The sequence below is a fragment of the Ceratotherium simum genome, chromosome X (genome assembly GCF_057802395.1).
Source record: "Ceratotherium simum simum isolate JZ-2026a chromosome X, ASM5780239v1, whole genome shotgun sequence".
Classification (NCBI taxonomy): domain Eukaryota; kingdom Metazoa; phylum Chordata; class Mammalia; order Perissodactyla; family Rhinocerotidae; genus Ceratotherium; species Ceratotherium simum.
Window position 1 is genome coordinate 4,794,605 of NC_141940.1, and position 26,960 is coordinate 4,821,564.

Here is a 26,960-nt window from a genome sequence, read left to right on the forward strand (position 1 = left end):
TCTATCCTTGATTTTTGAGGAATCTCCATACTGTTTTCCATAGTGGCTGCACCAGTTTGCACTCCCACCAGCAGTCTATGAGAGTCCCCTTCTCTCCACATCCTCTCCAACACTTGTTGTTTCCTGTCTTGTTAATTATAGCCATTCTGACGGGCGCGAGGTGATATATCATTGTAGTTTTGATTTGCATTTCCCTGATAGTTAATGATTTTGAACATCTTTTCATGTGTCTGTTGGCCATCTGTATATCTTCTTTGGAGAAATGTCTGTTCAGGTCTTTTACACATTTTTTAATTAGGTTGGTAGTTTTTTTGTTGTTGAGATGCATGAGTTCTTTATATATTTTGGAGATTAAGCCCTTATCAGATGTATAGTTTCCAAATATCTTCTCCCAATTGTTAGGTTGTCTTTTCATTTTGTTGATGGTTTCCTTTGCTGTGCAGAAGCTTTTTAGTTTGATGTAGTCCCATTTGTTTATTTTTTTTGTTTGTTTCTCTTGCCCGGTCAGACATGGTGCTTGAAAATATGTTGCTAAGACCGATGTCGAAGAGCATACTGCCTATGTTTTTTTCTAGAAGTTTCATAGTTTCAGGTCTTACATTCAAGTCTTTAATCCACTTGGAGTTAATTTTTGTGTATGGTGTAAGGTAGGGGTCTACTTTCATTTTTTTGCATGTGGCTATCCAGTTTTCCCAACACCATTTGTTGAAGAGACTTTCTTTTCTCCATTGTATGTTCTTGGCTCCTTTGTCAAAGATTAGCTGTCCATAGATGTGTGGGTTTATTTCTGGGCTTTCGATTCTATTCCATTGATCTGTGTGTCTGTTTTTGTGCCAGGACCATGCTGTTTTGGTTACTATAGCTTTGTAGTATATTTTGAAATCAGGGAGTGTGATACCTCCAGCTTTGTTCTTTTTTCTCAGGATTCCTTTACCTCTTCGGGGTCTTTTGTTGTTCCATATAAATTTTAGGATTCTTTATTCTATTTCTGTGAAAAATGTTGTTGGAACTTTGATAGGGATTGCATTGAATCTATAGATGGCTTTAGGAAGTATGGACATCTTAACTATGTTAATTCTTCCAATCCAAGAGCACGGAATGTCTTTCCATTTCTTTGTGTCTTCTTCAATTTCTTTTAGCAATGTTTTATAGTTTTCTGTGTACAGATCTTTCACCTCTTTGGTTAAGTTTATTCCTAGGTATTTTATTCTTTTTGTTGCATTTGTAAATGGGATGGTATTCTTAATTTCTCTTTCTGCTACTTCGTTGTTAGTGTATAGAAATGCAACTGATTTTTGTATGTTGATTTTGTATCCTGCAACTTTACCATATTCATTTATTACTTCTAAAAGTTTTCTGGTGGATTCTTTAGGGTTTTCTATATATAAAATCATGTCATCTGCAAATAGTGACAGTTTCACTTCTTCCTTTACAATTTGGATCCCTTTTCTTTCTTTCTCTTTCCTGATTGCTCTGACTAGGACTTACAGTACTATGTTAAATAGGAGTGGTTAGGGTGGGCATCGTTGTCTGGTTCCTGTTCTTAGAGGGATAGCTTTCAGTTTTTCACCATTGAGGATGATATTAGCTGTGGGTTTCTCATATATGGTCTTTATTATGTTGAGGTACTTTCCTTCTATACCCATTTTATTCAGAGTTTTTATCATAAATGGATGCTGTATCTTGTCAAATGCTTTCTCTGCATCTATTGAGATGATCATGTGATTTTTATTCTTCATTTTATTAATGTGGTGTATCACGTTGATTGATTTGCGAATGTTAAAGCATCCCTGCATACCTGGAATAAATCCCACTTGATCATGATATATAATCTTTTTAACGTATTATTGTATGCGATTTGCTAGTATTTTGTTGAGGATTTTTGCATCAATGTTCATCAGTGATATTGGCCTGTAATTTTCTTTTTTTGTGTTGTCCTTGTCTGGTTTTGGTATCAGGGTAATGTCGGCTTCATAAAATGAGTTAGGGAGCTTCCCCCCTCCTCAATTTTTTGGAAGAGTTTGAGAAGGATAGGTATTAAGTCTTCTTTGAATGTTTGGTAGAATTCACCAGGGAAACCATCTGGTCCTGGACTTTTATTTTGGGAGAGGTTTTTGATTACTGTTTCGACCCCCTACTGGTGATTGGTCTATTGAAATTCTCTACTTCTTCTTGATCCAGTTTTGGAAGGTTGTATGATTCTAAGAATTTATCCATTTCTTCCAGATTGTCGAATTGGTTGCCATATAGCTTTTCATAGTATTCTCTTATAATCTTTTGTATTTCTGAGGTGTCTGTTGTAATTTCTCCTCTTTCATTTCTGATTTTACTTATTTGAGCCTTCTCTCTTTTTTTCTTGGTGAGTCTAGCTAAAGGTTTGTCAATTTTGTTTATCTTTTCAAAGAACCAGCTCTTGGTTTTATTAATTTGTTCTATTGTTTTTTTGGTCTCTATTTCATTTATTTCTGCTCTGATTTTTATTATTTCCCTTCTTCTACTGATTTGGGGCTTTGTTTGTTCTTCTTTTTCCAGTTCCTTTAGGTGCATTGTTAGATTCTTTATTTGAGATTTTTCTTGTTTGTTGAGATAGGCCTATATTGCTGTAAACTTCCCTCTTACAACCGCTTTTGCTGTATCCCATAAATTCTGGCATGTCGTATTTTTATAGTTTTGTATTTTTGCAGATTTGAGAAGTGCAAAATGCTACCCTGTTTAAATTTGCATTTCTTTGAATCCAAGAGAGGTGAAACACTTTTCACCTCTGTCTTATTTGACACTTTTTAAATATATTGTGTGAATTGCCTATTCACGCCCATTGCCCACTTTTCTAGTCTGTATCTTTTCTCATTGATTTGTGAGGGCTCCTTTTATATTAGGGATTATTAAGCCCAATTTCTTCACATCCTTGCCAACACTTATTTACCTTTTTTGGATTATAGCCATCCTAATGTGCGTGAAGTGGGATCTCATTGTGGGATTGATTTGCATTTCCCTAATGACTAATGATGTTAAGCATCTTTTCATGTGCTTATTGGCCATTTGTATATCTCTTTGGAGAAGTGTCTATTCATGTCATGTGTCCATTTTAAAATTGAGTTATTTGCCTTTTTATTATAGTCTTATAGAAGTTATTTATATATTCTCAATACTAGTCCCTTATCAGATACACAATTTACAAATGTTTTCTCCTGTTCTATGGGTTGTCTTTCTACTTTCTGGGTGATGTCCTTTGAAGAACAAAAGTTTTTAATTGTGATGAAATCTAATTTATCCATTTTTTTTCTTTTATTGTTTGTGCTTTAAGTACTGAAGTTTTTACTCTTGATATGGTCTTTTCCATTCCGGGTTTCTGGCTTCAGGGTCATGGTTAGAAAGTTATGCCTTCCCCCAAGACAATATAAACGTTGTTTTCTTATAGTGCTTTTATGGCTTCTTCTGTTTTCTATTTATTGGGATCTTCCTTCCACAGATGGTATTGGATTGGATAAATTCATTTTATGCCAGTGTTTCATCAGCTGTCCCAATACCATCTTTTGCATGGCATGCATTTTGTAAAGGAACTGGGTTCAGCCTATGCTCAGAGGAAGTGAACAGAGCTTGGTAGCCAAACAAGGATTGAAGCGATGACACTGGCTTGGCTAACTCCAATGGCAAGCCTGTGTGGCTGACGTCAGTTTAGATTCATGCACCAGAAGGGACGGAAGGATCTAGAATGACTGAGTTTTTAGTTTTATTTTCCAGTTATTCTTTAGCCTCACAATATTTTCAGCTCACATACCCATCTGAGCAATGAGTTGCCCACAGAATGGGATCACTTTCTTTTTGAAGAGGAATAACATTTTTTTGTCATCCTCTTAGGATAATGCTTTTCTACATCACAGATGGTCAGATAGTCAGGAATTCCTAGAGACTTGAAGTATTGAGCTTTTGCGCCTTTTTGACAGCCTGGGGAAGGGCCAGACTTTCTCTCCGTGTGCCTGGGAGAGACAGTAGGCAGGGGGCTGTCCTGTTTGTATTTCACAGAACACCCTTGTAGCTCGAGGTGTTACAGATTGTGAGACTGATCAGGTTTTGACAAGGAGAGAGAGACTTGGGGACACTCAGCTTCATTCCACCTCGAGGTGAAGGAAATAGTAGGTTGAATTGCCCACAGATCTAGTTGATTCAATTCCAATTCAACTAGAAATCTAGTGACATGAACATCAGCAGAGGACACCTGTGAGGGGCTTGCCCCTACCCTTGACAATGGCCACTTCCAGCACAGGCGGACTCCAAGTCCTCACAAGTGACCTCGCTGCTGATGTGTTAATGCACAGGGTGACTCCTGTCCTCCTTTCTCCTAGGCTTTCTGCAACAGCAGTAATGGTGTTTTTTAAATGTCGGTGCTCCTTGTTTTATAATAACCATTCCTATCCAATCAGGGATCTTTATAAAATGCACTTATCTCAAGGATTCAGCCCCAGGTGGGAACATAACAAACCTCATTGCCCCCCACCCCCACGAATAGACTTTATTTTTTAGAGCAGTTTTAGGTTCACAGCAAAATTGAGCAGAATGTATAGAGTTCCCTTCCCATATGCCCCCTGCCCCCACGCTCCTGCGTCCTCCCCCATTACCAATACCCCAACCAGAGAGGGGGACATTTGTTACAATCCGTGAAACTGCATCCCCCCAGACTCTTGGATTGGTGAGGGAAGTGCCAGAGTTCATTGCCTGCAACATTCCAGGACAGTTGCTGCTAAGAACCCTGGGCTCTGGGAACACAGTCTCCCTTCATTAATGAGCATTATGCCCTGAGAAGAAGAGGGTGACGTGGAGGGAGTGCTCAAGGCTACTTACTCTCCTGAACTGGACCCCCCAGTTGCTTGTCAGGGAGCTGCAGTCTGGGGAAGTGTGTGTGTGTGTTTTCTATGAAACGTTACTGCGTGGGTGGATTCGTGTGAGCACCGCCACAGTCAGGATAAAGAACACTTCCACCACCATGAGGATCCTGCCTGTTTTCCTCTTATAATCGCAGCCGGCCCCTTCCTCTCCACCCTCCCAGACCCCTGTCAAATGCTAGTCTGTTCTTCATCTCTGTGATATTTCAGAGCCTTATGAATTTCAAAATACTGGATAAGGGCTTGTCAGCCTGTGTTTGTTTATGTTCCAAGAACAACTCAAATTATATGCCAAGCTAGATGTAGAAGGCCTTAAAAACTCTTGATTGTCACATAATCCTGTAGTATATCGTAAGGGTGCCGTGGATGTACCTAAGTTACGTGAACATCTGGATTTGAAGAAATGCATATAAAGCACTAGGCACAGGAGGAAAGGAAACTGAAATGTTAACTGTAAATCTCTCTGGGTGCTGGGATTATGAATTATTTTTATGCCAGTCTTTCATCATTTTTTTAAACCGTTTTACATGAGCATGTTTGTATAAGCAGATAAAGAAGAAATACTTCTTACAGGGGACACACATAGTGTTGTCAGTCAGAGTCAGGCTCACCCGGCAAGGCCTGACTCCGCCACCTGGCGGCAAGTCCCTCCCCTGCGAGCCTCCGCTCCCTGCGCTCTAACAGGGAGGCTTGGGGCGCCTGCCCTGCTGCGCTGCAGAGGGCTTCAGTGGAGTACTGTGCGTCAAGAGCCGGGAGCTAACAAATGCCCAGTGCGCACTCGCTATCATTTTGAAAATAGAAAGTTCCACCTGGCATCCTGGACTTTGCAGGTGACAGGCATAAGGAAGCAGGTCTTGCTACAGTTGGGTAGAAACCCACAGGAGATTTCCTGGCTGGGGCCTGTGGCAGAGGGGGGATCAGAAGGGTCAGCGAGGGGCTCTCCCTGACCGCAAGCTGGCTGGTCACGGGGTCACAGCAGACACTAAGTGCTTTTGTCCTTTCTCCAGGTGACGGCGCGTATGGCAGCAATGACGACTCTGAATCTGGTGGGTTTGAGTCCCGGGGTTTCTGTTGTAAAGCACAAGGAGAGATAGTGCTGGCCCACTCTCGTCTCAGAGTTGGCCTTCCCGACCTTCCCCTGAATGTTTCCGGTAGAGAAGCATGAGGCCAACAGCAGAGGGATGTAGTCATTTACAGGAATTAAGCGTGAAAATCTGGGTCCCTGGGGAGGTGCCCCCATGTGAAGCTTGCTGGCGTGAGACCCTCAGTTAAAGAGGGACTGCACCATTTCCATGTCCTCCTTTCAAGCTTCTCAAAGTGGAAATTCTTAAGGAAGATGAGAAGCACTTGGCAAATCCAAGAGGGCACTGTGTCATTTTAATACCTTAGATCTATGTGGCACAGCCCTCTCACACTGGCCTGGGGGTCATGGGCATTTGAACAAGCTTGGCTTGGTGGCTAGAAGATGAACCAGGTGTCTGAGCCAATCCTTGTGGTGCTATTGGCTTGACTCCACCTCTCCTGATTTCTCCCGCCCTCTCTTTTGCTCAGGAATGTCTGCAGAGACTGGCACCATCGCCGGAGTGGCCAGTGCTCTGGCCATGGCCCTCATTGGCGCTGTCTCCAGCTACATCTCCTACCAGCAGAAGAAGTTCTGCTTCAGCATTCAGCGTAAGTGGATCTGCCCTGCAGCTGCTGTGGCTGTGTCCAAAGTGGTTTCATCCCCCCACTCCTGCACGGGAACAAACGTGCAAGGGCTTTTGAGGGAAAGGGGCAGAAACGTGAGTGAGTGGAGACTCAAGTCCCTTCCACAGCCTGCCTGAGGCCAACTCCGAGCCGACTTCCCGGGGTGAGGTGGGGATGGAGTTGCACTCTTGGAAATCCCTGGGGACAGATTCAGGCAGAACTGAAGCGTAAACTGGCCTGGAAGAGAGGATGGGGCTGGACTCAACAACCTTGAACTTCAAGGTCTCCAGGAGGTCCCAGAAGCTGCATGTCTGTGGGGGCAGAGCCCCGTGACAGTGGGACCCTGGGATTTCCGTATGGCCTCGGCTCTCACCCAAGGGGATTTGGGGCCTTTGGAGGCTCTGGGTCAACAGCTCCCTCCCAGGCTGCCGGATTCCCCAGGAGCCGAGGGCAGCAGGCTCCGGGATCTCTACGACCTGGCAGGCAGCACTGTTGGGCAAGCCAGCGCTCCTATTGTTCTGGCAACCCCCCTCAGATCGCAAGAAGTTGCTGCCTGGGTGCCTCTGCTCTAACCCCTATGAGCCAGAAAATCTTAAAATGTGTGGAATCATGAATTGTTTTCAAGGAGTAGGGATGTCAGAGAAAGAATCAAGTGTGGTTTGTGTCCTCCGCCTTACAGGCTGGATTTGTAAAAGATAGGTCACTTTCATGTTAGGCTGTATGTGGGAGTGTGTAAGTTGTAGGTAAATTGAATATTTACAGATGGAATCCTGGCTTGGGAGCCCACAGGTACCCCATGTCAGGGAGCCCTTTGAGGGTGCCATTGAGAGAGAACAAGAAGAGTACACTTGTTGGTTTTATAAGCACAGCGTTGATATGTTGCTGTTTGCTGAGAGAGTGGCTCTAGTTTAAGACTGGCGATTTTTAGTTCAAGTGACAGATCCTGACTCAGCCATAGTTTTCTTCTTTCCTGAAGCTTAGGAGCATCCCCTGTGAGCCTTCCCCTACCCTTGCTCTGGGCCTCTGCCCTTAATTCTAGCCTGGAGCTGAGCTTCCCAGAAAACTAACCTGGGTCCCAGAATGCTTTGAATGTGGGTATTGCTGAAGTCTCCAACTATTTCTTCATCTGGCCATCATATTTGCTTCTTTTACTCTTGTACAACATTCTTGACCAGGGTCACCACATACAGCTACACAGGCTGTGCACCGCGGTACTCCAGGGGCACTGTTCACATCTCAGTGTGTAACCTGCACAACTGTATATGGTTGCCCTGCTTAAGATTGTATCAACCTACCATGGATCCAGAAGCTTGGCTCTAGAGTGGTATGAACAGGGAAGAGTCAGAAGGAATGCAGAACTGGAGGCTGGATTGTCCTTAGAGCTATCCCTTGTCCCAGCTCAAAAGCAAAGAAACTGAGTGTCTTAAAACAACAGAAATCGATTCCCTCCCAGTTCTGGGACCCAGAGTCTAAGATCAAGATGTCAGCAGGATTGATTCCTTCTGGAGGCTGCAGGAGAGGGTCCTTCCTTGCCTCTTCCAGCTTCTGATGACCCCAGGTGTCCCTTGGCTTATGGCTCTGTCCTCACATGGCCTTTTCCTCTGTGTCTGTCTCTCCTCTTCTGTTTCCTATGGGGACACTTGTCATTGGATTTCGGACCCACCCTAATCCAGGATGATCTCATCTTGAGGTCCTTAACTTGATCACATCTGCAAAGAGCGTTTTCCCAAGTAAGGTCACTTCCAGAGGTTCCAGGGGTGAGGACGTGGACATATCTTTGGGGGCCCCCATTCACCCCCGTACAGCTCGTTGCCCTAATGGTGAGATGCGTACAGTCCACGGCTGTCCAATACATGGCTGCTGCATAGCTGAGCAGGACAGCCCCCGTGCCAAGGGATGGTTTTGAGATTGTAAAAGGCGTGGTTAGTAAAGAGAAAGTGTGTCAAAGCTGAGCCCCTAGCTACAGCAAGAACCAGGCCTGGCCTCGTGCGCTCACCACCCACCTGACACCACCTGTGCCTGTGGGTGTCACTGCCCCAGGGTCCCGCAGCCCTGCAGGGTAGGTGTGTTACTGAACCAAGTGGGCTCGCCTCCTGGTGAGTTAAATAAGACTCTACACCAGTGGAAGTTGTCTCACAAAGTCAAGTGTATTAGCAGCAAATAGGAGGCCATGAGGAGTCCCTGAACAAAAGGAAGCAGGAACTTTTATTTGGTTGGGGAATGAATATTCCAAAGAGAGAGGCGGGTATTTGCTTGCACAGGCTCAGTTGGAGAACATGCTTCCACATAATGAGGCCTAAGCTCTTCCTGGAGAGATCTTTGCATTAAAAATAAGGCATGGGTCATGGGTGTAGCTCTTGTGGTGAGGCTTGGTCACTTTCAGGATGGCTGCTGGTTACGTCTCCTTAGTACACAAAAGGAAAAGAAACAACTTGGAAAAACAGTTAATTGCTTCCAAACCCACCTTTGAGTTTCTCCAGGCGCCTAGTTGGTGACAGGCGCACCAGGCAGGGCACCCTTGGTGTGTAGACCAGGAAATGCAGGCTCAGAGCGTTGTTGAGGAACTTACGGCAGACGGGAAGCCATGAACCCGGAAGGGGTGCCAGTCAGTAGGAACGGGGTGGGGGGGGTTGATTTCCAAACCACAAAGTAGATGTCAGAGTTGTGTCTGTGTCTCTGTGGGGGTGCTCAGACGAAATGCAAATACGTTATTTTGCACGTGTTTCCTAAAACAAACAGGTGTGAGGTTTTGCAAATTGAATTAGCAGACAAAGCCAATACAGCAGGAGAACATGAAGGCCTTGGCATATCGAGTTGAACAATTTATATGTTATTTGGGAGAGAAGAAACCAAAAAGAGGGGTGTTGATGACAGCTGAAAGCGATGTGGCCACAAGGTTGGAGGAAATGGACATGATCTCTCTCTCGCTGGGAGGCAGCTTCAAGGCGAGGGTCTTGCTGGGCCGGGCAGTGGGAGTGAGCCTGCTGGCAGGGTGGCCCAAGCCAGGGAGGCGAGCGTGCTTATTGGGCCAATGATGGCTCCCAGGAAGTTCACAGCACCTGTGCCCCCACAGACCCCTGAGCGGGAGCCAGCGGGCTTCTCCCCAGCCCCGCTCAGTGTGAGGGTGGGCTCGCCCCCTGCCGCAGCCTTCACACCACACCTGCCAGCCCTCTGTCGGTGGCCCCTCCACCTGGGGCCTGGGCCCCATGGCCCCCTGCCTGTGGAATCTTGCTCTGTTCCTCAATCCCCTTCTCTCTTGTGACCTTCAGCCTCCCTGCCCCCCCAGTTCTTTCCACTCAGTGTGTCAATGATGTCATTGTCCTATTTTTTTTTTTTGGTGAGGAAGATTGGCCCTGAGCTAACATCTGTGCCAATCTTCCTCTACTTTGTATATGGGTCACCACCGCAACGTGGCTGATGAGTGGTGTAGGTCCACGCCCAGGATCCGAACCGGCAAACCCCAGGCCACCAAAGCGGAGCATGCTGAACTTAACCACTGTGCCACCAGGCCAACCCTCATTGTCATTTTTAAAGCCACATGGTCCCGAGTCCTTTAGCTGGACACACTCGTGCAAGCACTATCAGCCCCAGTTTACACAAAAGGGAACTGAGTATGGAATGTCCCCCAAATTTGAAAAAGACCTCCATTGCTTCTGTATCCACCCCCCTGTGCTATTAACCTTCTCACTGGAATTCGTAAGTTGTCTCCACTCCTGTCCCCATGGCCTCCCCTCATGGATTCCACCAGTCCTCTTGGATCCTCCCATCCCCCCACCTCACATCAGTTGGTTTCCCGATCCTGGGGCAACACCTCTCCCTCACCACCGCCATGGCCCCTGCCTGTCCAGGGCAGGTCTCCTTGTCCTCCATCTGGATGGTTCTATCAGCCTCCAGCCTGCCCAGTCTCCCCCATACTTCTCCTTGCCCTGAGCAGCTAGAGGGACCTATTTAAAATGCACAGGGACGGCTCAGCCTGCACCTCCCATGCTACCCCTACCCTCCAGGTCACAGCCTAGCCCCTGAGCTGGGCATTCCAAGCCCTTCATGGTTTGGCTCCAAGCACATCCCTTCCCCTCCCTGCCCGTGGCCCCTGTCCCCAGAAGCCTTTCTCCACAGCCGTACTCACTTCTCTGAGTGCACCCTGCTCTCTCCAGCATCCTCTCCGCTGTCCGCTCTCCCCTAGCTGCTCTCGTTCTTCAGGCCTGGGGCACTCTCCCAGCCTGTGGGCAGGACTACATGTCTCTGCCACGCAGCCTGGCGTGGGGCCCGTGGGGCGGGATTGGGCGTGTTGGTTTTATGTCTGTGACTGCTGCCCCCCCATCACCTTCTGGGCTGTCAGCTCCCTGGGGGACTGTGTGTGCTTCATACACTGGCGTGTCCCTGGCACCTAGGCCAGACTGGAATCAGGAAGAGCCCCATGGATGTTTGTGGGGACCTCCTATCCCTGCACTTTCTGCCAAGCCTCTGCCCAGAGTGTGTGGAAGTCGGGGGGCAGAGCAGAAACCGCTCTCCTGTCTCCACTGTGGTGCTCAGGGGCTTCTGGCCTCTGCTGCCACCAAAGGGGCCTAGGCTTTGGGGACCCTCTGCTTCCCAGTCTCTGCTCCCAGCGCGTCTCATGGAAAGCCTGGTGGTTTGTTGCTGGGGGCTGAGTTCTTGCTCCAGGGTCCTAAGCTTTGTGTCTTGCCTTCAGATGCAGCAGAAGGTCAAGGTAATGACGTGCTTTGACTTAACTCATCTTCCTCTTCTGCTTTGGCCTCGACACTTCATCGTCCATCCCTCCCCACCCTGCTTCCCTGGCTCCTTGTCACCACTCCGCCCCTCCCTTTCCCTGCCGCTCACCCACTTGGCTGCGACCACAACCATCTCCAGCTTTTCCTGATACGTGTGCGAGGATGCCACCTGCCAGACCCTCTGTCCCCAGGCCATGTGGGGCTAGGTTCAGGGCTGCATGCGATGGGGGCAGGCAAGGCCCTGTCTGGGAGTCAGATGCCCACTGGCGGTCGTCCCCGAGGGCTGACCAGAGAGCTGTCCACAGGCGGGAGACAGCCCAGCGCGTGTCAGGTTGGCAGTTGGGCTGTGACCAGGAGGCTCAGCTGGGAACAGCTTCTGCGGTCTCTGTCCTGCCCTACCCTGCACCGCATGGGGGCTGGCCACACCCACCAGTGAGCAGCACCCACGTTTTTCCTGGGCCCATGTGGTGTCCACCTTGATCCCAGTGAGCACCAGGGCAGGTGGGTGTACTTTTCTAGGCGAGGAGCCTCACTGCAGCCAGGGATGGCGGAGTGACTTACACTGGTGCCCGCTCAGTTGGTTGGTTGGTTAGAACCATGGCCCAATTTTCCCCCAGGCCCAGGGCTCTGATAAGGTTTCCAGTCCCTGGCTTATCCAGGGATGATAAGGGGTTGGGGTGGATAAGGGGTGGGGTTCATTCCAAGTCCTGAGTGATGGCCCTTGCGTCCAGCAGGTGCCACTCCGTGGCTTGAGTGCTGGCATGCAGAGGATGCTTTGTAGAGTCCCCAAGTCTCTCTTGGAAGCAGGTAGAGAGAAAGCGCAAATAACTAAGTAGACCAGAGCAGCTCTCGGTGGGCCTTGAGCCCTCCACGCTTGGGCGGGGACAGCACTTGGCCCCGCTGCCTGGAGGAACCAGTTGGCCATTCCCCCAGGTATCGCTAGAAAAGCCATGCGCTGGCGGAGGCTTTGGTGGCATCTCTGCGGTGAGCCCCATTCAGCTGTCTGCACCTCCCTGCCCTGCATCCATCAGTCACTCACACGGCGCTTGGCTCGCTCTCTGCCTCCCCAGCCCCTGGGCCAGCCCATCAGGCCCGTAGTGCTGAGCCCCGAGCCCTGCCATCAGGTGTCCCCTCTGCTGGGTGGAGCTGCTCTCTGGCCCACAGTCTCACGCATGGTGGCACCTGTCCTATGGGGATGGGGCGTCAGGGACCTTTGTCACAGGGGCATCATTTCTGAGGACGATGCTGAGAATCCCTGGGCGGGGGGGAACATTTGCAGCCAGCGTCTTCCCCTGAATAAGGACGTTCCAGCGGCCTGGAGGGCAGAGTCAGAGTTTGTTCAGGGACTTGTGCCTTTTCACTGTAATGGAGGACTTGCTCAGTTCTCCATCATGGCCGGGTCCCTCTGGTTCTGGGTCAGTCACTAACTCTGCCCTTTGCCCTTTGCAGAGGGTCTCAATGCAGACTACGTGAAGGGGGAGAACCTGGAAGCCGTTGTGTGCGAGGAACCCCAAGGTGAGGACTTCTTGGTCACTGTCCCTTGCTGAAGGTCTCCTGGTCGGTGGTCCCAGCACTGAGCAGAACTGTGCTAGGGAAGCACAGAGGTATCTGTTTCTAGAATTTCCAGCTGGAGCAAGGCGCTGCAGGGGCCCAGGGGTCCCAGCACTCTGCCCCCGATCAGCCAGACTCCAGCTTCCTGACGCCAGCGATGCTGGGCCAGCACCGGGGCCATCTGGGGCTGTGTCAAGGACTTCTGTGCCCTGTCGGGGCTCAGCCTCTGCTCTTGATCCATCTGAGCCTGAGCCCCAGGCCCTTTTGCTCCCGGTCAGGGAAACTAGACACGGCTCGGACGAATGCTGACAGAGCTGCAGGGAAACCTTTTGATTTGAAAGTTGCCAAAGGCAGGAGGGAATTTGGTTAAAACACAGACCTCAATATTGGGGTCCATGCCCCTCCCTGCCTCCCCCTTCCGTAGTCATCAAGCACTTTCTGGGTTTAGGAGTCGTTGGCAATTGGAGGCTGTGTAAGGTCAGGCTGCCGGCCTGCAGTGGCCAACCTCTTGAGGCAGATCTGCCCTGTGGCCCCAGAATGCCAGTGAGGCGCTTGAGCAGGGCTTTGTGAGGAGGAGGAGCAGGCTGGTTTTCACCAGCCGAGATCTAGAGGGGCTTTCAGGCTGCAGTGGGTGCGGACAGGGAGAGTGGGGGGACCAGGTACATGTTGTGACTGGAGCCAAATGCAGCAGCGGCAGGGCCGGGGCCCCGCAGGTGTGTAATCGGGGGTGAGGTGCTCCATGCCGTTGCTTAGGATGAGTATCCGGCAGCGCTGCCCTGAGTGGGTTCGAGAGCCCTGCAGTAAATTGTGGGTGAATCGAGTCTGCAGTAGCCATCACCATGATAACGGTCAAGCCTCTTAGCCACCATGGTGGGAGCATCTAGTGCAGGCCAGGTAGTGTGGTGAGCGCTTTATTTAAAAAAGGCCTCCCAGCAGCCCCGTCTGGAGCATTCCTGTTTTACGGATGAGGAAATGGAGGCTGAGCTGTTGATAGGGTCTGTCCAGCTTCCTCCTCCTCTCCAGGACCCAGGCTTGCCCTCAGTGGGGACAAAGTGGGTGCCAGAGGGGAGGTTGTCCAGGATGGGCTGAGCGGCCCCAGCCATTGGACAGAACACACAGGGAGCGATATTTCTGTTCCCAGCAGGGGCTTGATGGTGGCTCTGCGCCTTCTGCGCAGGGGGAAATGCATCCCTTCTAACGGGCGTCTTCTCTCCCTAGTGAAATATTTCGCGCTGCAAACGCAGTCTGCCGAGCCGCCGCCACCCCAGCCGCCCCGGATCTGAGGGCTCTGCCCAGCTTGTGACCCAGCTCCTGATTTCATTTGGACCCACAGCTGCTGCACTGCTCGTTCCATGTCGCTGGCTTCTCCTTCTGTTTTCCGGATGAGCTCTGGGCACGTGCAAGTCTGGTTTCTGTGCCCACCCTGCTGCAGGTGCTCTGAAGACACACGGTGTTGAACTCGGAGGCCTGGCTCCGGCAGAAAGCCCAGCCGCTGGGTCACCGACTCCCCAAAGCCAGCCTGCCCCCAGGCCATAGTGAGCTGGGGAGGCCAAGAGGACAGTTGTGGTCAGGGGATAGGAGTTTGAATCCAGGGCCGTGGAATCTGCTCCATGCTGCGCTGACAGGCTATGGCGGGTTTCTTCCAGTAGGCAGCCCCTGGCAGTGACCTCGAAGAGCTATAACTGGGGGCCCAGCCAGCACCTAGCTCTCTTGGAGCCCCTGCAGGGAGCAAACCAGTGAGCAGCAGGTAACCCCACACATACACACCCCAGGGGGTGTTTTTATTTTGGTCCTTCTTTCCAGTTCCAGCGTTTACACTGCTGGACTTGCAGAGAGCTGGTGCAAGTGGAGGCTTTAATTTGTTTAAGTACAGACGTGCATGCCATGATAGTCCTGCCCTGAGAGTTTAGGAATCTTCTGGGCAAGTAGGAAGCTGTGGCTCTCAGGCCTCATTCCCACCTGATTCCATAGGGGACTGGGTGCAGTCTCCAGGCTGACATGGTTAGTTTTTGGGAATCAGTTATGCATTGGAAATGAATTTTATCCTGAGTTGGGGAGGTGCTCACCCCCCACCCTGTTTGTGTTCTTATTCTGGTAGCAAAAGCTACAGACATCAGGAATGAACATCAAAGCCTGAAGCATGCCGCTCGTTTGCCTAAAAATGTATTTGAGGAGGAGGGAGTGAAGGGAAAGGGGGGTTTGCTTGGTTTCGTGAGATACACCTGACTCGATCAGTGCATAGTGATCCCACCTGGCCTGGCCTGTCCTGATGAAGGGTACTCGGGGGCCGTGCTCACCTTGGTAAATGCCAGAACCCAGGGACTGGCCCTTCGCCTGGCCTGACACTGTCTGGTTTGGGCTGGAGCAGAGCTGGCTTCCTGGAATGTTCCGTTTGGCCTACACGTGGTCCTGTCCCTGAAAGCTCTGCTGTCAAAGGCTGAGCTGGAGTCTAGTGCCACTGTCCACTGATAGTCAGTTTGCAGTGTCAAAAAGCACTTCTGGAAGCGTAATAGAAGTCAGCCGGAAGGTACGGTCCTATTTACACAACTTCACGTGCCTCTTTGCACTGCACGGACAGCCCCACACATTCCACAGGCTGTGTGTTAGCTCCTTCACGTCCACTGAGCTGGGATGAGGCAACCCTGACTTATTGGGAAACAACTGAAATCTGAACAGACCTTGCAGGTCACATCATGCCTGCCTCATGTGTGCGTTTTAGTGGTTGTTTTAAAAACACACTCATTGTGGGATGGTAATCTGTTGTAGAGTGTCTCTCAAGGCTGCCCTTCAGATCCATCCCTGGTACATGCCCGTGGACCCTGAAACGCCCCTTCCCCTGCTTGGCAGTTTGTCCTGGACAGGCTAGGATTGTGTGTCTGCAAGGGGCGTGCAGAACACTGAGGAAGGAAAGGAATGAGCGAGGGAGGCACTGCTTGCAAGGTTTGCCTGCTCCCAGCGCCCCCCCTCCACCTCATTGGCCAGATTGTTGTCAACTTTGCCAGGCTTGTCCCTCCAGAGGACGGCAAAGGCTGCGAACCCCCCCACCGGCTGGTGCTGGGCTGGAGGTGGCTATGGAAGCTTTTTGCATCCATGGCTTGTTGCCACCTAGATGGGTGCCCTCAGGGCTGGGGGAGGGCCAGTGTCCTAAGTAACAGGAGTTGGGCAGGGGTCAGGGCAGTGCTCAGCAGCTCATCACCTCAGGACAGGGCCTCACCAAGGTGCCCAAGGCATTGTAAAGAAAGAAAAATGAGGCAGCACTTGTGTGTGATAAAATATTTCTCTCCCTGCCACCAGGAAGTGTGAACATTTACAAAGAAGTCACAGTCATGGTGGCTACTGGGATGAGAGAGGGATGTGGCCCATGTGTCCCTTGGCATGTCACTGGCCCTAGAGCTGTCGGGCTTCTCCACTGGGAGGCCAGGCGCCCGCCCCTTAGCTCTACAGTGAGGCTTGTCTGATGGTGAAGACCCTGAAGTCCCGTGGCTGCGATGGAAAGTCAGCCCTGGCTGGGACTCTGTTGTCTCAGCAGCACTGACCACAGTGAAGGGAAACCCATCTTGCTCTTCCTCAGTGCTCTCGGTGCCTTCTGTAGGAAGCCTAGCGCCCAGACCTGCTCCTGGAGACTGGCCATGCCTGGAAGGGCACTCAGCCACCCATGGCACAGTTCTCGTACCCCTTCTGCACTGACGCCTGCAGAAGCCTAGGGGGCTCTCTGGTAACTCTCTCTCTCTGAAAGGTGCATTGGCCAGCTGAGGCCTGTCGGGTGACATAACGTGAGTGAATGAGAAAGGCCAATTGAAAGTCTCCCGTATGTGCCAGCTTCACCGGGAGCGGCAGCGGCAGCGGCAGCGGCAGCAGCTCTGTGTTGACAGTAACAACTCTGAGCATGTGCGGGGTGGAGGCACCACAGCTTGGTGGGGTGGGCGCCCTCCCAGTGGGGGACCCACAGAGCAGTGCCAGGTCCACTGCCTCGGACAGTTGGGTTGGGGGTCGGTACCAGCTCTCTGAGGAAGAAGAAATGGAGACTGATCTCAGAATCCCCTGTACTTTTTGTGTGCTTCTGTGTAAGTGTGAATTGTGAACTGTCTCGTGTTTGCATTAAACAAAGAGGAACCTTTGTCATTGCATTCTGATAGCGTTAAGGCACTTCCTTTGTCAAGTGATGTTTTTTTTTTTCTTAACTTACGATAGATAGGGAACTGACCTCATTCCCCTCCTCCCCAGTCCAGTCTTTCTCGAGGTTCGAGTTCTTGCATTTACACTCTCCATGAATGGCTTAGTGTCGGGGCTTCCAGGGCATGGTCTCCTCCTGGAGGGGAGGCCTGGAGATGCAGAGTGATGTGCCCGGTGTGACAGGACCAGCGAGGGGCAGAGGCAGGCTCCAAACTCGCCACTCCCACACCTGCTGTTCTGCCTTCTTCAAAGCCAGGGTCCAGGGTAGACTCATTACCTGTGATTGCTTCAGGCCAGAGAAAGCCGAGGAGGGATGGGGGCCCGTGCCCCCTGTTACTCATTGCACCCAGGTACAAAGTGGCTATTGGGGATAAAAATGTGCCCTTGTCATAACCTCACAGTGTGACTTGCAAACTGAGAAGACAGCTGGACATTTCAGCCTGAGCAGGATGCCGTGGCCACTGGGAGAGTTTTCACATGGAGGTGGGTGTTTTTGGGCCATACCAGCCTTGTAGCAAAATGGCATCAAGTCCTCAAACCCAAACCCACCACGGGACTCTTCTGGGCAGAAGTTCTGCAGGGTCAGCTGGGGTCTGGCGCAGTGGCCCTCTCAGCCTTGCTGCTTGGTGTCACTGCTGGGGACTACAGCAACAGTGACTGCTGCATGGAGAGTGACCTGCAGGGGGCGTTGTGGCTTCCTCTAGGACTTTACAGCCCCCAGAAAGGCCAGTGCTCCTCCTTTGACTTGGAGTGGGGGCCCCGGGGCCTCTCAGAAGTCCACTCCATTTTCCATTCTAGGGCTCAGGGCCTCGAAAGACAGCCCTGCCTTCCTGGAGCTGCACCCGACTCTCAAGTGTCCCCAGTCCTCTTTACCTGTGTCCTCAACATTTTCCTCAAGGTTAAGGTCAAAGGGCATTGCAGATTTTAAAATCAGACTACTTACCCATTTCAGCCAAAACATTCAAGACATGATAAGTTGCATTTATGATTTAGTAAATGAATGAAATCATAGAAAGGCACTTTATATATAGTTACTGTGCCTGGCATATAACATGTACAGAATGTTTACTATTACTAATTTTCCCCAAGGGAAAAATATACTGAAATACTTAAAAGGCAACAAAAAATGAGACCACAGAGCAAACATATTATCATTTTAATTACAGATTGAAATACAGTGCATCAGATGTGGCAAATACGATACTGTACCAGTTTTTAAAAATCTGAACCATAAAAGTTTTACATTCTAGTATACTTAAATAAAACCGAAAAAAAGAATTGCTTACATAACAAAACTATACTTCAAGTTGTTTTAGAAACAGTTTTGTGCTAGGAACATTCATACAGAGAAAAATGGTCTGTTGTGCTGCTCTCAAGTTGCATGGGAGTTGCTAGGGATCCTCGCAGGGCTCAGCAGGAAGGGGAGGGGCGGGCAGCAGCCAGGCACCAGCTCAGCACCACCCCTGACCCACGCGCCCACCCCTGGTGCCAGGCTAGTTGACCTCGGCAAGAATAAGCCCACTTTGCTTCTCTGATTCTGTTAGAAGCATCATCCAGTCCACACCAAGTTTAATAGGCTTAGTGCAGCTGGGGAATTAAATGATATTTCTGGAAAAAAATGGGAGATGTCCCCATGTAAAAAATATTAGTATATAATTGAATAATCCAGTTTATCCATTCACAAATAAGCTTTCAGGTATGGTGGGAGCATAAATCAAAAGTTAACATCAAACTACGATTTAGAAACACCCCCCCAGATGATAAAAATGGAGACTTGATTTTATGTTATCAAATTATCTTGAATAAATATTTGACACCTTATGGATACCAGATTTTCTGTAAGAATCAGAAAGTTCCAAGCTTAAGAATCATCTATTCTCTAAGTATTTGACTGTAAAAAAACCTTTAAGAATACATTTTCAAAAATAAGGTCAGGATGCAGGACTTTGCGTGGCATCCAGTGATTTGACAGTGCATGTGCACTGCACTCGGGTCTGGCCCCAGGAGCTGCGGAGGCCCCACTGACGCTGCAGGCAAGCCTCACTCCTGCGGCCATGGGTCCCAGTGACTGGCGGGCATGGCATGGCAGGGGGAGGGTGTGCAGGAGCTGTGAACATTAGCGGCCGGACCTGGGGCTCGTACAGTAATTCTGGCCCCGACTGATGGAGGCCCGGAGTCAGTGAGTGAAGTTGCAAAACCAGGAGGAGAGGCCTCACTGGCTGAGGTTGGCTCTGAGATGAGAAACCCAAGGGACGTGCGGGCTCTGCTTTTGGCAACTGAAGCCACAGCACAGTGGCTGCTCTAAAATATCAACATGCAGTCACAGGAATAAACTGGGCTGAAGGGATTGCGATAAAACAAGAAATAGTCTTCAGACAGGCAGAGAACAGGTGAGAGCAGACTCGCTCTGATGCAAACAGCCGGCAGCAGTCAAGAGGGGGAGGCCGTAAGGTCGGACGGCACAGGAGCGATGGACAGGCGTGGGGAGGCCAGCGCCTGTGCAGAGCTGCCCGAGTCCTGTTTCCCCTCCGCAGGGCTGGAGGACTGAGCGTGCCTTGGCCATGCCATCCCAAGGGAACCCTGCTATTGCCATCAATGGCCCGGGCCATCTCAAAGGGCAAGAACCAGAGCTAGGTGAGGACAAGGCCCATATCAAGTCGAGGTTTAAATGTACACACAACAGCATGAGCTGGGTTTGACAGGAAGTTCTCGTGCCTTCCAGTTAAGCAGATCCCTCCTGGGGTGATGAGTCTAAACATACAAAAGGACATAGGAAAATAAAGGCATGTTTCTCCTTGTAAAAATACCTCATATGTACACGACAGTAATGGGTACACGGGGACACTGCATGAAGAGACCTGTAGGATCGAGGGCACTGTTCTGTCCTCTCCCTCCAGACGGTGAATTTTACAACAGTGTAAGTTGCAGCAAAGAGCTGCAAGAAGCCACGTGGCTGGCAACGTGTTCCTAAGTGAATGGTGTTTGTAATGAAGGGTTGACCTTGGAAGGAAGTGCTCGAGGCCTCCTTCAACCCAAGCACTGCGTCCCAGTCCCTCTAGTTTTTCCAGAGCTGCCTGCAGGACAAGAAGTCAGCTCATGGGGTCGCCAGGACAGACGGCTACCCTGAGAAGACCCTGACAGGAGGAAACAGGGCTCACAAAACAAAACGCGCTTGACGACCGTGGGAGCTGTCCCCTAGCCACACAAACGGGCACTGGTTGGAAGTGCCATCCAGACGCGAGGGCACTGGGCCTACTCCTAAAAGGCAAGACACAAGCTACAGCCAGGACGGGCGGCAGGTCCCTTGCTGAGCTGCTGGGGAGAGCAGTGGAGCAGCAGGCTGTCTGTTCTTGACGGCTGGACTTGCCGGGACGGCCGCCTCTGGGCCCGTCAGACCGAGGTGTGGACAGGAGTGACTGAGTGGGACGGCGATGAGCCCCGCTCGGACGAGGACGAGGCGCGCGTGGCCACCTCCCGCTGCAGGTCCTCCACCCTCTTCTGCAGCTCCGCCCGGACGGCCAGCAGCTCCTTGAGATTCTGGTGGATTGGCATCTGCGGCGAGCAGAGAGACAGCAGTCAGCAGCCGGCCCAGAGCTCCACGCGTTTCTGACACCATGCACTTCACCATGTGGCCCCAACCAGGACGCCTCGTGCGTCCAGAGTCTCCTAGGCCATTGACTGGTCTGTCCCCAAGTGTGCAGGGATGCCCCCCTCCACAGCCCAGGGGCTTCAGCTGACACTGCGGGGAGGCCTCCGTCACCCTCTGGCTCTCTTTCCCTGCTTGGCCAGGGTGCCAGAGAAGACAAGCAGGTTCAGGTGAAACTGCACCCCACGCAGCACCCCAGCACGCCCGTGCGGACTCAGAGGGAGTGGGCTTCTGAAGACTGCCAGACATGCTAGCGGGTGGCCGAGCCCATGCCCCACCCCCCACTACCTTGGCAGTTCTGCAATTTTTATAAATAGCTCTGCTGACTGAATATTTCTGTGAAATCAGCACTTTCTACAACCTGAAGTTGTGTTCATTTTCATCTGTTGGAACAGGAGCGGACAGAAGCTCCTGGAGAGGGGAGTGCCCAAGGAGGGGTTCCCCTGGGGGGACTGGCACCTCCCCACTCCCTCCGCAGGGAAGGAGATGGGCCTTGGTCTCCAAGCCTCCACGCAGCAGCACGGGCACCAGCACCACAGCAATGCCTCACTCCATGACCTTTTCTCTTGTAAACCCATCGCTGGGTGGTGGGCCATAAAGAAATGAGAAGGGGTTTCCTGGGGCATGGGGGATGCCCAGTCTGACTATTTGGTCACAGCACCCCACCCCCTTGCTCAGCTAACAAGCCTTCCTCGGCACCTGCTGGGGGCCCAGAGAGCCAACACCTGGCTTTCCCTCATGGCACTCCCACGCTCAGGGTGAGGCGGACCAGGGAGGGAAGTGACCAGCTGGTGAGGGAAGGAGGCACAGGTTGGGGTCTGGGGAGCTCCTTCTGTCTGTCTTCGCTCCCAATCCAGTCAGGACATCAGGACACAGCAGCCACAGGCCTGGGTCTAAGCCTCAGCCATGCCATGTGATGCCCATTTAACACCCTCCTGTGGCTTCTTCTTGCTGCTCTGAGGGTAACATCCTGATCTTCGCCTCAAGGCCCTGTGTGGTCTCACCCTAGCCTGCCTCTCCTGCTCACCTCTCACCAGGTACTGCGTCCACTCCCCTCCTGCATTCCAGAATCTTTCAGGTTTTGGAAGATGCCACACCTGTACTGTCCTTCTGCCTGGAGTATTCTTCCCCCACCCTTTTCACCCACATACTCGGCTTCATCCCACAGGGACCAGCGCAAAGGGCTCTTGCTCTGGGTGGGGGTCCTTCTGGACTCCATTTGCTTTGTCATCTACCTCCCCCGAAGACTGTGAACTGTCCCATCAGGGGTGCCAATGGGGATCAGCCCAACAGGAGGGAAGGGAGCTGGGACAGAGACCAGAGAGAGAGACAGAGACAGGAATGATTGCTTGTGAGAGAGGAGAGGGGGAGGATGAGAGAGGCAGAGGGCAGCCAGGTGCCTCCACCGTGGTAGGGTGCTCAGTAACTAGCACCAGAGAGGCAAGGAGCAAACTCCTGACTGGGGCAGGCCACAGGAAGAAGGGAGGGGACAGCAACATGTGAGTCTGACGGCAAAGGCCCCAAAAAACAAGGGAGTTACCTTATTTGCTGCTGATCCTAGAGGCCACTGTGAGGTGGGAAACAGCTCCCCTCTTAGCCTTAGGACCTATTTGGTATTTTCCGGTTTGCAGGATCATTTGATTCCAATCAGACAACAAAACACTTTGCAGTCAAGCTGCCATTACTGACCCCCACGCACGCAGCCTCGGAGAGGGGCCGCCCATGCTGGGAAATACACAATTTCACACACGCCCAGGGGTGAGACTCTCATCTTACATCTCCATGCAGCCTTTCGTATCTTTTCCCATATGTCATCTTCATTTACAATAAATTAAAGGCATGCTTGTTCGAGAAAATGCTCATCTAAGGGCGAGTCACCCAGTGAGTGTTAGCATGTGGGTCTCAGAGGAAACAAGAGGGCTGCCAGGCCCTCTGCCCAGCCATCCTCTGATGGACACCCAGGGAGCCCCTCTCCAGGCAGCCAACCCAGCCCCCTCCTTCTCAGAGAGAGGAGGCCCAACAGGCTTGTGCCCCCTGCCTTTCCTCCTGTCCCCCCTCCTCCTCTCCGCCTGGCCTGGCTCCCCGTCCCCTGTCACTGGACACCCACCCCAGCCTTCTTGCTGATCCCTTTGCCACAGTCTTCACTGCCCCCCTCCCCATTCCTGTATCCCTAGTGCTGCCAGAGTGAGCTTTCTAGAACATACACCAGGCCTTGCCCTGCAAACCCTGGGGTGGCTCCCACGGCCCCTAGGATCAAGTACAAACTCCCGGAGATGCTTCCCAAGGCCCTCCACGGCCTGGGCCTGCCCACTTCTCTGGCCTCCAACGTCACCAAGGCCCAACCTGCTCGCCAACAGGTTCTGTGTGCCCAGCCCCTAGGGGGTGTCCAACACGTGCTTGTTGCATTTGGGATAGGGAACTGTGGCCCATGGACCGCCTCCAGTTCTCCCTTGTGTGTAGCACAGGGCAGGGAGAACACAAAAAGCTGGACCACCTGCATGCCACCCTCTAAGCACTGTGCCCGGTGCTTTGTGGGGATTCATTTCAGACTTGCACCCCTGTGAGGTCTCAGTGAGGCTCGGGACCTTGCCCCACATCAGGTATCAAGTCACCACCAGAGACAGGTGTCATTGCCAGAGACAGGACTTGGTTCTGGCCTGGGGCAGCCTTTCTTTCCATGACTGCACATGGCAGGCAGCAAGAGTTCGGTGAGCTACGGCTCCTCTGGGCCTTCCCTATGCATCACGGGATTGGCATGAGTGGTAAGAGAAGTCTCATGTGTACAGTGCCCAGAGGTACACTAGAGGATGGCGACTTGTAGCAGCAAGTTATCATTATCGTCATATGATCACGACGAAGCTGACTCTGCTTACACGTGTAAGAATCTGAGTGCATTTGAGAAGAGATGCATCCTGTGGTTTGCAGGTTTTAAGAAAGATCTGGGCCCTGCCCTCACCAGATTTACAGTGGAGTGCAGGGCCAGGCTTGTAGCGCCAGCAGAGGGAGCTAGTGGGAGAGGAGGGAGATCTTAGTCCCAGGGGACACTCCCCGCCCAGCAGCATTTCTTCAGATCTGGGGCGTGCTGAGTAGAGAGGAGAAACGGCGCTCTCCTGCAGTAACCCAGAAGCCCAGTGTAAGCAAAGGCACTTCAGTTCAAGTTGTAGTTCTGCGGGGTTTCCCACTAAGGTTCAAGAAATCCCACTAACCGCCTGTCCCTTGAGTCAGCCAGAGGACTATTTGGAAACTTTCTGCACTGATTTAAATAAAGGAGAGCCTTTCTGGCACTCTTCCTACAGCCCATCTTCCTTGTTGCTACAAGAGATGAAATGGAACCACCCAGGAAAGAAGAACTCATCGAAGTGCCTGAGCAGGACAGAAATACACAGCAGTTAGGAGGAAGCTGCTGGAAGGCGGAGGCTGGCTTGGGTTCCTAAGTAAAGTTGACCCTAGTGACTGGAAAGAAGTGTTCAAGAAGCCCCCGGGTTTAGCTGCTGTTTTGAAAACAAAGCAGCGAGGTGGGAAAGGAGCGTGATTCTGGAATGGGGCTCCCGTGAAAGGAGAGCAGTCTACCCTGCACTCAGACTTCCTTGGCTGAGAACCGTGACAGAAGCTGCTGACGGGGCTGCGACCTCTCTGGCTCACTGATGTTTCCAGGCACGCACGCATGCCACTTCAAAGACAGTTCTCCCTCAAACACAACTCTTGTTTTGGGGACGGTTCAATCTAGCAACAAGGAGTTGTTGTGTCAGGGGCCTACCCCTGCAGAGTGCAAAGTCTAAGGGGAGAGAGATGCAAATAAACAGCAAATTGTCACTGCGGCCTGGTGAACGGAATCCGGGAGCTCAGCTGAGGGGACTCGGGGCCAGGGGCATGTAAGGCGTGGGCAGCTGGAGCCGTCAGGTGGCCACAGGCGGTGATGCCTGAGCTGTGACTTAGTTGGGGAGAGCAAGGTGTCTCTGACACCAGGTTGGAGCACAGACTGGAGAGAGACCGAGGCAGGGAGACGAGATAGGCCGGTCCAAGAGCCCAGAGGTTTTGGGTTTGGAGGGGAGGTTGAGGGAGAGGCAGGGGGAGACAGGAAAGGATTAGGATGGGCAGACTTGAGTGGGCTGAGGGGCAAGAACTGCAGGAGGCAGAGGGAATCGGGGAAGGCTCCAGGGCCTGGAGAGAGCAGATGTGTCAGGGGAACGAGCCTGGAGAGGAGGAGGGCGCCTCTTCACTCATTCACTGATTTGTTGGCCTGGCCACATTTATGGAGTTGCCCATTAACTGCCAAATACCATGACAGGTGCTGGGGACACACGACTAGGCCAGGTGTGGCCCGTGCAGTTTCAGGCTCACGGTCTGTAGGGGCGGCAGGCAGGGAAACAGGCGATGTGGTATCATGCCCTGGGGAATTCTGCAGACCAGCCTGGGAGACACCCTCAATCCCAAAGTTTGCTAGTTTGGATGGTACACATTCCGTCACCCTAGCACTAGGTGAGCAGGGACGAGGACACCCGTGGGAGGAGGGAAGGCTCGAGGGCAGGAGGGGTACCAGGGGCGAGAAGGAGAGAGGATCCAGTTCCTGCTCATCAGGGGTCCCCCAACTAGTGGAGAGTGGCACAAAAATGCATGTCTCTCTGATCCCAGGAAGGCTCCACAAAGGGCTGGAAGAGGTGATCAAACACTAACTTAAAGAAGACACAGAACGGAGGCTAGTGCAGATTAGTGGCCCTAGGAGGCGGGAGTGCTGGACAGGCTCTTCAAGAAGGGGTGGGCGGGGACAAGTAGAGGGCGAGCAGGAACGGCCCCACCCCATCCACGACAGCCACAGCTGCTCTCCTCCTTCCCCGCCCCGCCTGCAGAGGGGATGGGGATTGACCACATTCCCTTTACTCTCAACTACCTTCACCTGGAACAATTTCTCAGCACAGGGACAGCCACTTTTAGTGGGGGCAAAAGGTACGTGGAGGCCAGCCCTGTGCCCATCAGGCTGTTGTGTGACCAACTTTGGCTGCATGACTAGGAAATGGACATTTCTGGATCTTCTGGGCCTCCTCTGCCTCCTCCTGGAGCAGGAAAGATTCTACTGCAGTGAGACTCGGGCACCAAGGAGGCTGCAGGACTCATGGGGAGCCAGGAGGCTCCCCGTTTTCCTCTTTAGAGGATGAGTCACACAAGGTATAGGTCACTCAGAAGAGGGACAGGGAAAGAATTTGGGGACCACGCTTATTCAAGTGCCAGGCAACTGAGAAGGGAAATGAACAGCTCCCCCTTCCCCATGGTTAGTGGGGCTTGGGGATTGTTAGGGGTTGAATTGTGTCCCTGCAAAATTCATATGTTGGAGTCCTACCCCCCAGTACCTCAGAATGTGACTGTATTTGGAGACAGGGTCTTTACAGAGGAAATCTAGTTAAAATGAGAACATTAGGGTGGGCCCTAATTCAGTACAATTGGTATCCTTATAAATAAGGAAAATTTGGACACAGAGACATGCATAAAGGGAAAATGATATGAAGAGACACAGGGAGAAGACAGCCACCTACAAGCCAAGGAGAGAGGCCTGGAACAGATTCTCCCTCACAGCCCACAGAAGGAAGCAACCCTGCCAACACCTTGATCTCAGACTTCCAGCCTCCAGACTGTGAGACAATACATTTCTGTTGTTTAAGTCACCCAGTCTGTGATACTTGGTTTTGGCAGCCTTGCAAACTAAGACTGAGCTGAAACATGCCTGGAGAGATTGTGAAGACCCTGAGGGAGAGGGAAGGACTGAGGAGGAGGAAGGCAGAGGGGAAAGGGGGACTGGTTCCTCTATGGGCCAACAGAAGCAATGATGTTCAACAAGGCCCTGGAAACATGCTCTTTGGTGGACTGCCAGTCAACTAAGAATATTAAACTTACAAAGCCCTCAGCAGAAAACCATCTGTTCACGGAGCTGAGGGCTGCCTCCATCAGTCTGCTCCACACCCAGCACCAACCAGGCCCGGGCTACCCATGTAGGAGACTGGGGGCAGGGGCAGGACCAGGGGGAAACCCGGGGCAGAGCAGAGGCTCGGGGGAGCACCTCAGAACCCCACTTGGTGGTGCCCCAGCCACAGCTCGAGCTCAGCCACTGAACACAAAGGGTGACCACAGCTCAGCTGCCCGGCCCTGCTGTGCGCTGTTGTCCAGTATGTTTTCAATCTCAGAAAATGTTACATTGAAAAAGCGTGGCAAGGAGGGGGAAATTCTACCCCTTCTTTAAGGGGGTGCCTGCTCTGTGACTTAATACATGCCCTCTTTCTGTTGTGCTACCAGAGTCTATAAACT

At 51.6% G+C, this 26,960-nt stretch overlaps 2 protein-coding genes across 3 annotated transcripts in view; one reads left to right on the forward strand and one right to left on the reverse strand.

The window, feature by feature from the left end:
* CD99L2 (CD99 molecule like 2) overlaps nucleotides 1–16,993 on the forward strand; it is a 99,601-nt gene extending 82,608 nt beyond the window's left edge. The window contains exons 6-9 of the mRNA XM_087427537.1: nucleotides 5,888–5,926; nucleotides 6,432–6,551; nucleotides 12,746–12,811; nucleotides 14,066–16,993. Of these exons, the coding sequence (XP_087283663.1) occupies nucleotides 5,888–5,926; nucleotides 6,432–6,551; nucleotides 12,746–12,811; nucleotides 14,066–14,130 (290 nt within the window). The 3' untranslated portion in view covers nucleotides 14,131–16,993. The remainder of the gene's footprint in view (nucleotides 1–5,887; nucleotides 5,927–6,431; nucleotides 6,552–12,745; nucleotides 12,812–14,065) is intronic.
* A 1,154-nt stretch (nucleotides 16,994–18,147) lies between these two features.
* Nucleotides 18,148–26,960, reverse strand: part of MTMR1 (myotubularin related protein 1) — a 69,158-nt gene continuing 60,345 nt past the window's right edge. For both annotated transcript variants that reach the window (XM_087427536.1, XM_087427535.1), the window contains one exon: nucleotides 18,148–20,572. In XM_087427536.1, the coding sequence (XP_087283662.1) occupies nucleotides 20,411–20,572 (162 nt within the window). In that variant the 3' untranslated portion in view covers nucleotides 18,148–20,410. The remainder of the gene's footprint in view (nucleotides 20,573–26,960) is intronic.